Source organism: Leptosomus discolor, chromosome 4, assembly GCF_034619465.1.
Source record: "Leptosomus discolor isolate bLepDis1 chromosome 4, bLepDis1.hap2, whole genome shotgun sequence".
Taxonomy (NCBI): Eukaryota; Metazoa; Chordata; class Aves; order Leptosomiformes; family Leptosomidae; genus Leptosomus; species Leptosomus discolor.
Window position 1 is genome coordinate 73,591,622 of NC_141394.1, and position 12,825 is coordinate 73,604,446.

At 38.1% G+C, this 12,825-nt stretch overlaps 1 protein-coding gene across 1 annotated transcript in view; it reads right to left on the reverse strand.

The window, feature by feature from the left end:
- CFAP99 (cilia and flagella associated protein 99) overlaps positions 1 to 12,825 on the reverse strand; it is a 57,331-nt gene that overhangs the window by 18,847 nt on the left and 25,659 nt on the right. Inside the window, exons 6-10 of the mRNA XM_009949490.2 lie at positions 10,380 to 10,460; positions 8,185 to 8,250; positions 7,179 to 7,238; positions 3,434 to 3,522; positions 1,032 to 1,236 (exon numbers count right to left, since the gene is read on the reverse strand). Of these exons, the coding sequence (XP_009947792.2) occupies positions 1,032 to 1,236; positions 3,434 to 3,522; positions 7,179 to 7,238; positions 8,185 to 8,250; positions 10,380 to 10,460 (501 nt within the window). The remainder of the gene's footprint in view (positions 1 to 1,031; positions 1,237 to 3,433; positions 3,523 to 7,178; positions 7,239 to 8,184; positions 8,251 to 10,379; positions 10,461 to 12,825) is intronic.

Here is a 12,825-nt window from a genome sequence, read left to right on the forward strand (position 1 = left end):
AATTGAGGTGAATATAATAATTACAGTAATTTTGGAATGAGTGTGAGCGATCACATTATGCTCAGTTGTACGTAGTAGGATTCACTTTAAGTTCTTGCTGCAGCCTGTCTAAACAGACATGAAGACTCAATGCCAAAAAAGACTGGAAGATTTTATAGGGCAGAAAAGGAACTCATTAAGCAAGTTTCCCTTTTGCAGCGTGGCTTTATAAAAATCTGGTATATTTGTAGTCCCATCTTAAGTTGTGTAGACACTGCAGAGACATCTGTGAGAGGTGGCCACGAGGAAAGTACTGGCTGACCTACAGGGCATAACAGCAAAGTGGGCTAGTAGAAAAGAAAAACCTGTGATAGTGATTGTGAAAAATTTAAAATCTATAGCATTAGTTATTTCTTGATCACTTGTTTAGTTTATAGAAAGAGCACTGGAGAAATGTAATTTGAGCTTGGGAAAAAAGTGAAAAGGTCTAGCAATGTTTTTGGGAAAATGTGATTTGCCAGATCTGAAACTGTGTGAAAATACTTCTTGACGTAAATGTTCAGTTTTCCATATATATAGATCCAAAGAGGGTTATCTGCCTGAGTTTTCCCTTAAGAGAGATCTAGGCATGTCAGATAATATGAAGTAAATTGAATTACATCAGTTTAAGAAAACAAATTCTTTCATATTTGTGGCTCTCATTTTAACAAGATAATGAAATTAGTCATATATTGGTGATTTAATTGCAAATGGTCTTTAGTATTCAGTATCTGTTCAAAAAGGATATGCACAATGACATGAATGTAGGGGAGAATGCTTTAACCTTTTATTCAGTTTACTTCATAAGTGTTATCAATCAAATCTAACACTTGGAAAAAGTACTTTAATGTATAAATGTTGCTGTATCTGGAAGTTATAGCACTATTTTTCCATTGTTTGCAGACTCCAGTGAGTAAAAAGACTGTATAGAACTTCTTACAGTAGGTATCATCTGTGGTATGTTTTGCACTGTTTGAATGTAAGCAAAATTTGAGCAACGCTGTTTGCATTACCTCTTCTCTCATTAGATCAGCTTTCTTCTTATTTTCTTGAATTACATTCTGATGGGCTAGAACTGCCTCTTCATGACTCAGTTTCCCTTGAAGCCTCCTACACTCTATTTCAGCCAGCTGTTCTTCCAAATCTTTTCCACGCATCTGTTTTTGCCATTCCAAGAATTCAGATGGGTCTCCAGCCCCTCGCAGCAAATTTTCAATTCTGCAAGAGAAAAGAAAGAATATACTATTCTAGGGATCTGGCTCTGCAGCCCTGCCTTGGTTCATAAAACACTTCTAGTAGTTGGTTGTGATATAAGGTGATTGATCTCTGCAGAGAAAAAGGTGGGCATCGCAAAGTCATTTGACAGATGTATTTTAATTACAGTCTAAGAGGCGTTCCTGCTATTTGGAAAGCCAGGCTGGAAGAAAGCACAAGAGGGCATGGACCTGAAAGTTTTCAGTAAAACAAAGACCCAAGAGAGGGCAAACTTTAGCTACATATAGATTCTCATAAGGAGCAGGGAGAATCCGGCTGAAGTCATGTACATTTTCTCAGAGGATTACTTTGCTTAGAGGTAGAAAGAACAAATAACATTTCTCTTTGGCAATCTTCTTGGCCCCTTTAACACAGAGAACTAAAAACTTCTCTGCTAAATTCTGTTTCTGTTTTGTACTTTGTCAATTAAATAATATCTCTGTAATGAGGCAAAGAAGTACTCAGGTATTAAGCAAAGCCACGTTCTTATTTTTTGTGTTTGGCTGAGAGAGAAAAGCATAGCAAAGCCCTGGGGCAGGCCCATCAAAGTCCTGCAGCAGAGGAGTGAATGAGCCAAGAACTAGGGCAGAGACACAAAAATGCAGTGAATTGCATCTTAACTGCTGCTCCCCAACATATATATATATAAGTGTGTGTATCTGTTGTGTGTTAAATGCATCTGTAGATTAAAACTCATTAATATTAAAATAGTGTTAAGTTATGGGGAAAATCTATTCCTTTGCTGAGTGGAACAAAATTCTGCCAGAGAGAGTGAATAGTATCATATGTATTACAAAAGAGCCTATAACTGGTAACAGAACCTGAGTGATGCATAATATCCTACTGCTAAAATTCTGATCTATACGCCAAAACTTGCTAGGTCCAAAGACCAAAGCCAGCCTTAGGCAGTTATTCTGGGACTTAAAATCCTAACAATATCTAGTGCTTAGCCTGCTAAGTCAAGTGGATTAGAAATAATATTAAATCAAGATGACATGGTACAGGTTTTACCTTTATTAAAATTATTAGTGAAAATGTTCTGTAATTCTGGTTATAGACTACAACCTGCAGTATCCATTCAGGAGTCACCCTCTTCCTAGTTAGTGTCAGCTGAAAACCTATGTTGCTGAATAAGGATTCCTTATGTCAGAGGAATCCTTATGTCATGATTCCTTAGAGCCCTAAGGCCCTGCAACCTCTTATTCTGCACCCCTGCCTAGGATTTAGTTGCTTAGGTTCAAAGACAGCTCTGTTGCAGTGCAATCGTATAACACTGGGTCAGACTGGAGTGAAAAGAACTGTGTGAGGAAGAGCTGTGAAAAGTCCTGTTGTGTGTGTAGAGTTTCTTCCTGGGAGCCACGTGTAAGCTGATGTTAACAGCCTTTGTCCTTGCCTAAGCTACACTGTAGGTATTTCTGCACCCAGCCTAGAACCTTGTTGACCCTGCCTTGTTGACTTGGTTTCCTGGCTTGACCTCGGCCCTGACTCGTCACTATGGACTCATCTAGCAATCACTGGACTGTTGGCTGACCCTGCTGTCTGTCACTGGGTCTGCCCCGCTGCCTTGCCAGGGTACTATGGAACTGAGCTGCTGTCAGTGAGGACATTGTCCCTACATGCCTTGCTGTCATCCTCAGCTCCTGGCTTATCTTGCCTTGTGGAGCAGCACTCTTAGTCCTCCGTATCTCACTGTGATAGAAATGGACAGGTATTTTTACATACTAATAACATAAAATTTGGCATGTAGTTGACCACAAATCATTGAAGAAAATGGAGATACATGAAATGATTTGGCTTAACATATACATGTCTTTTATAATGGACAGAGAAATAGATGTGCATCTGGGTCATTGTTTATTCTGGAGAATCGGAATAAATATAACAAGTGATCCTTATTGGACTTCACATGTGAACACTAGCCAGAGTGCTAAATCAGAACACAGTCACACTGTATGGCATCTACAGCAAAACAATGACTTTAATGTAGACTTTCATTTCAGTCCACTTTTCTCTTTATTTGTCAACCGTGTTTATAGAATAGCTTCTTAACGCCTTACAACAAATCCATTATGTCAGTTTACCTGGAATTTACTTAATTTTTTTTAATGTGGTTAATTATTCTATATGTGAAAAGTAATCTGAGAAAGAAGTGCGATTATACCTCTTGAGCTCTTGTTCCATTATCCGCTGATAGAGGGCACCCTCTCTTAAAATAGCTGCAGCATTTAATTTAATAGGTATATTGTCAATCTGTCAGGAAAGGGAATGTATATACTATAGTTAGTAATGTAAACCATAAAACAGAGTATAAAAGCATTTCAATGGGTTAAATACATCGACCTAAGACAGCATAAATTTTGCTTAAAGCATTCATCTAGCATTAATCTGACATTCACAATGAAATTGCATGCTGTTCATAAACCACTCAAGCTGCTTAAGAAATCAGCAAAGTCCCCCAAGTGGATTATAAATTTGTAATCACTCTTGGACCATGTCAAATCCCATAGAATGTGTTCACTTCCTTTCATTTTTTTTTCAGTGCTCATATACATAGTGTGCAGGGATTCCATCTGCTTTGGACAAAGAAAATTAACTACTTCTCTGAAAGACACCAAGTTAGCCAAAACCACTGAAGTAAAACATAAGCAGTACATTCATAGGAAGGTCTCAGAATTGTTTTACAAATAGTCACTATTATAACTGCAAACTATTTCTAAGGTAACTGGCATCACCAATTGTCATATCCATTTTCTAGACAGAAGTGAATTACAGTTCTCAGTCACTTTCAGGCCTCGTGGTGTAACTTGCACTAGATCCTGTGGCTGCTTTGGAGTTCTTCAAAGTATTGCCTTAGGACTAACTCCCAGACAGCCTCTAAATACTGAGGGAGGAAGGGAACAACCTCTTTGCCAGTTAAAAATGTTCCCTGCACAAGTAGGCTATTCAGAAAAAATATGTCACCTTTGCAGATACATACAAGAGACCTGATCTGAACCGAGGCGAGGCAGTGCTGGTGGGATAAGAACTAAGATCATTCCTGCAGAAAACAAAGCTTAGTCATGACACATTTGACCTAAATCCAGACAAGTTCTGTGTTCAGAAGCCAAACATGTATTTAAATTCCAAATTAATAGCTTAATGACTGGCTGAGAAACAGATGTACAGAATCACTCAAACTATATGCTGCAAATATTGTAGGCACAAATATGTAGCGCAGTCTCCTGAAACATATAAGCTAACTGGAAAAAATATGTTTCATAATTGATATTAATTAGGTAGGTCGAGGATAACAAGCACATGCTATCACCTAGAAATTCACTAAGTAGAATTACTGTGTTTTCCACACAGCTGGCACATTTTAATGGACAAAAATTAACTACTTGTCTGTGTCTTGACAAAATCATGGTAACTTGAAGAATTTGGAAAAGAACCCAAAACAATGTATTTTAATTCCTTTGTTTGACTCACTACTTTTACTCTTCCTAATGCTTAATGATGTCCTTCCTTCTTTTTGGTCTACTTCTCAACTCAAATTCTTCTGCATTATACGAGCCTGTATTTTAGACACTATACTGTGTATAAAATGTCTACTTAGAGTAGACATTTTCTCTGACACATGTAGAAATATTCGTATATTTGGCAATTACCTGTGTATACAGATTTCATGTTCTGTATTTACTAACTACAATTTGGATAGAGAACTTAACACTGTAATTCTTGTGGAAAAAAATTGTGGTCGCTATTCTAATGAACACACAATAGCTCACCAAAAGCAATAAATATGTAAAAAGCAAGGCCTGATATGAGCCAGAGGCAGATTGAGACAGAGTGATGATGCATTTGTACTGTCTCATTCTTCCAGTGAAAAGGATGAACAGGTATTTTTAACAGCAATGAGAAATAATTGCTGCTGCACATAATAAATGTGTCTGAAATGAAAAAATGTATTAATATACTGTGGGTGTTGTAAAAAGAGGAAAGCAAAATACTGGTTGGTTAAAACATTTTATAATTTCATTAATTTGAAGACAGATTATAATCTTATATATACATCTTGGATAAACCTTCCTGTTAGGATTTGTCTACTCACAGAGTTGCACAGGCAGGAAGGCACAGGAATAGAAAGTAGTTTAAAAGTCAATAACAATATGCCTATCTCAGCTTGAAAGTTAGAGCAGCATCTTGAATATCACCTAAGCAACCTTTAAGGTACATGTGTTCAGACGAGATTAAAACTGATTGTGCTCCGAGAGGAGATACTAGCAGGTGTTAGAAGTGGCCCTGATCGATGCCATAAGATGCCAGATCCATATTTTTCTTTATGCAATTTAGGCAGATGCTTTGACTCTTATTAGTCCGCACTAAGGTTTCAGTATTTTCCATTATCAGAAAAGGAAGTGGAATATATGTAGTCTTGAACTAAGCCCACACAACTACAGGTCATGCGTGTTTGGGTTAACTATGCAAATGTTTCGATTTTTTCCTCCTCTTTTGAGTGCAAAAGGAACTGGGATCTTACTACTTTCCTATAATTTAAATGCTGCTGAATTGTAAGCAAGCAGACTGAGTAAATGATACTGTTATTAAAGATAACTTCAGTATGTGATAAATGCCAGATATGCTTTAGAAATAGTTGCCAGATGCCCAGTTCCCCAAGCAGTGAATCAGTCTTTCCAAAGTGTGTATGAGCTGTACCTAAATACATAGTTTTAAAGAGTAGGTAGACCTGCTCACAAGATATTTGAGGTCACAATACAAGCACAGCTTCCACATTAAATTATTCTGCATATGAACTTGAAACAAATGAAAGGTGACAGATTGAACAATGTAAGACTGAAGTTTATCTGCAGCACAGTTATTGCAGAAATAGCAATGTGAGTTTTCATGTGTTACACCGTTAAGGCTGAACAGCCCAACTTCCATGTTTACAATTCTCTGACCCTTGGAAATCCTGGCAGAGAAGCAATCGGTATAGTGGATTTTGTGACCTCGGTATGTGTCTAAAGGAAATGAGACAAACATCCAGACTGATTGTATATTGTGTATCAGACAGTTATTAGCTGGAATGATTGCTCAGCAATCAATTAGGATCTCATTTTGAAACAGTGATTTAGACACAAGATTCTTCTGTCCCTACGTTGAATTCTTAAACTAGGGGTTTACAATTCTTTTTTTCACCTGTGGACTACTCTCAATCCTTACCATTTTACGTAAAAACTTCTCGCTTTGTAATTGAAAACACTGTTAAGGCAATACGGTTACATTGCACAACTGCACACAACTTACCTGTTAGGGCCCTCAGGGAACTAACAGGTCTTAACCTCACCTGGGACCTCCACTCACACCCTCTTCTCACTGACCTGGGAGCCCCACTTAAGCGCAGATATGGGCTTCAGTCCTTTCCCATTATGCTGGAGGTAATTCTGCTCTGGGTTGTCTTTGCAGTTCTGCCTCTGCTGTCACACACCTGGGTAGCTGTTGTAGCCTTGTCCCCTGACTGGACTTCCTGGGTGGACCCCAGACCTGACTTGTTATATCGCTTTGTCTAAGGATGACTTGTTGTCAGCAGAAACTGTCATGACCACCAACCCTGTCATGTTCAGATACTGTGGCCTAGTTGGTGAGGGCACTGCCTGTGCTTTCATTACCTTTGGCTCCTTGTTGCTCTTCCCTCCTGGAGTAGCCATGTTCTTGCTGCTCCCTGACCATTTCTTTGTGGATTGTTAATGGTGCATAGGCCAAAATTTATGAGCCATAGACCCAATCCAACCCATGCTCCTGGCTACAGAACTTAGTGTAAAAACATGGATTCCAGTAGAGTTTGCATCACCACAGAATTTGCATGTGTGTTTTTCACTCCAAAGTTTTCATGTGCATCTGACAACAGGACCTTAAGGGTTACTCACCTTGCTCTGGATCTTTTGAGCCTTGAATGCTGGTTTACTCTTCATACTGTCACGTGTGTTCTGCAGTTCAAACAAAAAATGCATTATTTCATTTCAGAGACAGATTTTCAAGTACTCAGCAAAAATTATTATTTACCAAAAATCACTCTTGAATATTCATCTAGAGTAACAAATATAATCATAGGGGATGTATTTTGGAATTTATACCTACAAAAACTTGCTATGTACACCCAACTTAGTGGGAATATTTCATATCAAATGACCATACAAAGGTAGGTCCAAATATTGACTAAAATGTATTGACTAAATGCTTTTAACAGTGTTTTGTTTGACTATGAAATGTTACCTATATATATGACTATATTCAGCTCTTAACTGAAATAGATGTTGGGAAGACAAAATAGAGTGTCAAAGAACACTTAATGAAGTTACTAAATAGTGGTAAAATTCTACTGATGGTTATTAATTTAATGTAATAGTGTTAGCTGTAGATACTGATGTGGAAGTGTCTGGTACCATGGGGACGAACTCAGTGAAGAGAATATGCAGATGTGATGCTGAAATGAATATATTACATACATAGTTTGGTGACATAGTTGTGAACTGGGAATATACCAAAGCAAGAATCCTGTATGAATGGCACTATTATTCCCTCAGCTTGGCTGCTCTGTGGCATAAAAGTTAATGGAAAAATAATATGTGGGTTTAGAGAAATATTGCCAGTTTGGAGGCTCGTTGGAGTAGTACCACAGGAAGGCTGCTTGCTCAACATTAGAAGAATAATAAAGGAGCACCAGAAGAATAAGAAAAGGGGGTTGTGCATTATGCATCCAAAGAGGCAAATGTTAGCATAAGGATGTGAAATGACAGTACAGCTATAAATGATAGTACATAATTCCTAACCCCAAATAAACAAAAATTTCCAATTTCAATTTTCAAATTTAAATACTCCAGGCATTTTCCATTTTCATACTGGGGGAATTTTAGGTCATATTTTGTAGCATACCTCTCCCTTTTCAGGCTTGATGGCTGCACACCTGAACTGGTTTGCATTTGCTTTCAGGAGCAGATCCTAAAATTAAAGGAATTAGCTTAAACAGTATGGTACATCTAAATTAGCTAATAAGAATTTTCTGTCTCGAAAAGCCTTGCAGCCCTGACCAGTATATTAATTTGTTTCCAATGAATGAAAGTTTGACTTAGTATTTATATGAATTTTCATTCCTGATTAAAGACTTGAAGTAGGCAAGTCTTGATTTTCTACACAGTTCTGCCCGGTTGCATCCTTTGCATAAGACATCAGGTGTTTGACAGGTCTGCCCATATGAAACATGTTGCTCATCCAGAATTCAATAAAAGCCTCATAATTATCTACAGCACATCAGTACCATAGGTAGTGACTGTTTCCACATAGCTAACAAACAATGGCTTTGGTTTTGAGTTAAATTAGAAGATTATGATCAGGGGATCTGAGCCTCAAGGGTTGCTGCAATAGGCACACCCCTAACAGTAATCCCACCTGCCATTTTAAAGGGGGAAGTACAGGCAGCCACGTTTCTAGGGTTTGGATATTTCTTCTGGTTGTAAACCAAATCTCTAGTCAAAGCCGTGAAACACAGACTGAATTTTCTAATGGCTTTCTGGACAGCAGCTGTCCCTAACATCAGTGCTTCCGCAACTGTCTAGAGGATGGCTTCCAGAGGTCTCAATCCTTCTTACAGATGCTCAGACACAGTACTTATAATGACAGATACAGCTTCTGCAAAAACGCTATGAAACAAATGGCATTTTTAATGTATATTTCTTCTAGGACCCAGCATTTCAGCTTGTTTAGCAAACAGTCTAGGGAACTGACCTTTGAGAGTGCTTTGGATGCCTTTTATAACATTCCAGAGGTCACAAAAACTGCTGTTATTGCAGCTATAATTTCTGTGGTGTATTCATGCATTTCTCCACTGAAGAATGTGGCTGGTTGTTAAGCGATTTTATAGATTTTTAACAATATAGGCACTGTGATATTTTGCTTTTCCTCCCCCTAGTTTTTCTAGGAAGTTTGTACGTACAAATAAGGACACAGACAAATAGGCATGTGCTTTCTCCACAAAATGGAAATAATAAAAAGATAAAAACTAATGTTGTATTGTTTTATAATGAAATAGTAAGCATAGGTAATTTGATGGGCCAGCAAAAGGAATGCAAAGTTTAACCCCCTAGAATCTATCACATATTAAAGCATTTACTTCAGTTTAGGAACAGACTCCAATGCCCCTTTCACAAGGACATGAGGAGAGCCCAGAACAGTGATAAATGGACTCGTGCTGGCTAGTGAAAGCTGGAGTAAGGCATTTTCAGCATGGGGGGGGAGGGGACAGTGGAGATAAAAAGGAGTCAAATCACATGCCTTTTATCAAGCTTACACTGTTACTCGATTGGATATGGTGATTGCAGTGTGGGGAGGAAGAAAGAAAGTGGAAACTGACATTTAATTAATTCCCCTCCAAGGAGGAGACGACAACAATCTGCTTTAGCTGTGAGAGGAGCTAACTTATTGAACAGGATTCATATCAAAGTTTGGATCAAATAACTAGATCTGTTTCTTTGTTTTTCCAGGCACTCTCTTCTCCTGCTCTCTTAAAACATAGACCATGTACTCTGCTTCTCTACAAATCACGATGACTTCCTGCTCTCTCAGCCTGCTGAAGGGGGGTATGGAGTCTGCACAAAAAAGAAGTCAGAATCTGCAGGGATTTTAAAACAGTGGGTAACGACGTGGTTATTTATCAGTTACTATAGAAAACAATCAAAATTATTGAACATATTTTGTATTTTGAAGCCTAAATTATTGAGTGAATACCTTAAATACCCACGTGTCCTGTGGGAGTAAAAGAGCCATCAAACTATTTCAAACTTGTGAAGAAAGTAATGATGTTTCTGCTGACACAGCTTCTTGCATAATTTCTCGCATAGTACTTACATACTGAATAAAAGGTGGACCTTGTCTCAGACAGTTAATAATGGCGTAAGGAAGATGGAAAAAGGGTGATAGAACAGAATAGAGGCCTCTAGAGAAAGAGCCAGGAGCTATTAGGTACAAAAGCAAATATGTTTCAGATAAAGTTCTAAGGCTTGTGAAAATGGAACATTACAGAAGAAACAGTTTAGAAGAAAGGAAAGACTGGAACAAGAACATCATACACTTACTTCTGCTTTTTGGCGATTTTTTGTTTTGATTTCCTCCAGTTGCTTTTTTTCCTTTGGAGGTTTATAGGTGCTTGGAGGAACCTGTATTAAAAGGCAATAATCTCTGCAACATGGAGTATAAAACATTCCAAGAGACACATTCTTGCAGGAAGAAAACACGTTCACTTTTACCATAAAACAGCTGCAGTTATTTTTAAATATTGATTCTTTTCTATTAGTGCCAGTGTAGAAGACATAGACAGATTCCAGTTAGCTGGGACTACCCAGGCTTTGCAGTCCTGCCCAATGTTATATAACCCTTGGTCAAAACACCAGAAAGAAAGCAAACTCTGAAACTAGTACAAAAAGGCGAAAGAAATAATAAATCCTGTAGGCCCTATCAAGGGGAAAAAAAAAAAGAGTTGCCAGAAGGAGAAAAGTTCTGTTTGGCATCTCATAAACTTCAGCTTCATGGCACTGACAGCTGAATGCAGTTAAGCTGCGGAGCTCTCTGGCAGAGTGTGTGGTAGGAGCAACAAGTTACAGAGACTCCAAAGAAGTTTAGGGACGAAAAAGCCTTTGAAGTTTATTACATACCCAGGAACTTAATTGTAACTGAGGAAATCTTTGAGCTGAAATGGTGGGAGACTGAGAAGGCAGCCGCAGAAAGCAGCAGCTACGCTTGTCCTGTCCCTATAGTCTTCCTGGACAGATATATGTGTTTGGCCACTGCCGGAGAAAATAGGCTGGGCAAAAGGGGCTTTTGCTCTGGTTTACTATGGCTGTCCTAATGTCCTTGTAAGGGAATACCATTACAGAAGTAGATTAAATGTTTGGAGGTAGAGGACTGAGAGGGCTCTCCTAGCATTAGTCACAGATTTGGGAAAGTGTTCCCATGCCAGAAAGCACTACAGATAAAATGACCAGGAAAGACTTAATCATCTGGCTGTCATATGGATCGAGAGGAGACTAGTGACTGTGTAGTTTTGAGTTATGCTGAAACTTCCAGGGGATTTCAATATTTGCTTGAGCAATAAATTTTACTCAGAAGCAAACTCTGAAAAAAGACTGGATGTCTCCTACCTATGTGGGTGAGATAATGTGCCAGTTTACTGGACATCTGCTTAAATATTTGTCTTGTTAAAATGTTCTAGCTCAATTAGAAGTTACAGAATTTATTCAAGAATTAATGGGAAAAATCTATAATCTGTGTTGTACTGGAGGTCAGTTTGGGGAACATGGGGATCCCATCCAGCTTTATTGCACTATATAAAGAGCTATGCTTTGAAAAATGCATGAATCTGATGTACTTTCCACTGCCTTTGCTATGTGACATCATTTTCTACAGGCAAAACAAATGCACAAACAGCAGAAGCTAGAAATTAAATCCACTGGTGAGACTGCTCACATGTTTTTGTGAGCTTTTTAAGTGAAGTAGAGCTGAAACTATTTCCCAGCAGTATCTAAGAATTTTTATCACGGATAGAGAAATTAAAACCCGGAGGATTTGCAATGGGTTGCACAGGCAGAGTATCAGTTTATTTCACTCTTCTTCCTAGTCATGTGCTTTACCTGCAAAACTGTACTCATCTGCCAGCGTAAGCTGAAAATCTCACCTCAGAAACCGCTGTGCTTATTCCAAGTAATTTAAGGAGGAGACTTTTCAGTCATCAGCTCTGTTTCAAAAATGATCTTAGCCTTGTAATTTAGCCCTCAGATACTATGGTGATGAGTACCAATCAAGCAGACAGACAATACAGCAATTACCCAGTTGCTGGAAGAGGATGAGTAAGTCACTGTAAGTAAATTGTAAACTCCAGCAAGAGAGAGATCAAAAAGGCCAAACCGTACCTATTTAATCCTAATGTGAAAAAAAAAGGGGGCTGGGAGTAAGAGACACCAACCTTGCTTTTCCTCTCCAGCCAGTGGTCAGGCTCACCTATGCTTTCTGGATATCCTTTTACCAGAGGTTTATTTAGCGAGTAAGTACCACAAGAAGTAGAAGAACAAAATGAATAATCACTTTGAACTTTGATAGACATCACTCTTCTATTTTTTTAAATTTACTGTTGTAAGATGGACAAGGGCGAGCTAATGCAATGCTATTCTATTAAGAGCTTCTATTTTTATACATAACAAGATCATAAAGATAAACATATCGTTGGGTCTACATATTTGCAAACAAAATCCTTTGCATTGGCCAAATGAATTCACTCATTTGTTTTAAACAATCAGCAACTCCACTCATGAAGCACAACTGAAATAATAAGGAAAATATCTAACAAATACACTACATTTGGCTGAATGGTGTTACAATAACATCTCAGTGCAGCCTTTTTATTTTTTAAACTACATTATTGATTTACAGAAAATCTAAAAATAAAATAATTGCATAATCTTATTATTCTAGTACAGTGGTGGTATTAAAAGAATGGATTTTATTAGTAACTCAAGGCCAAGATATCCA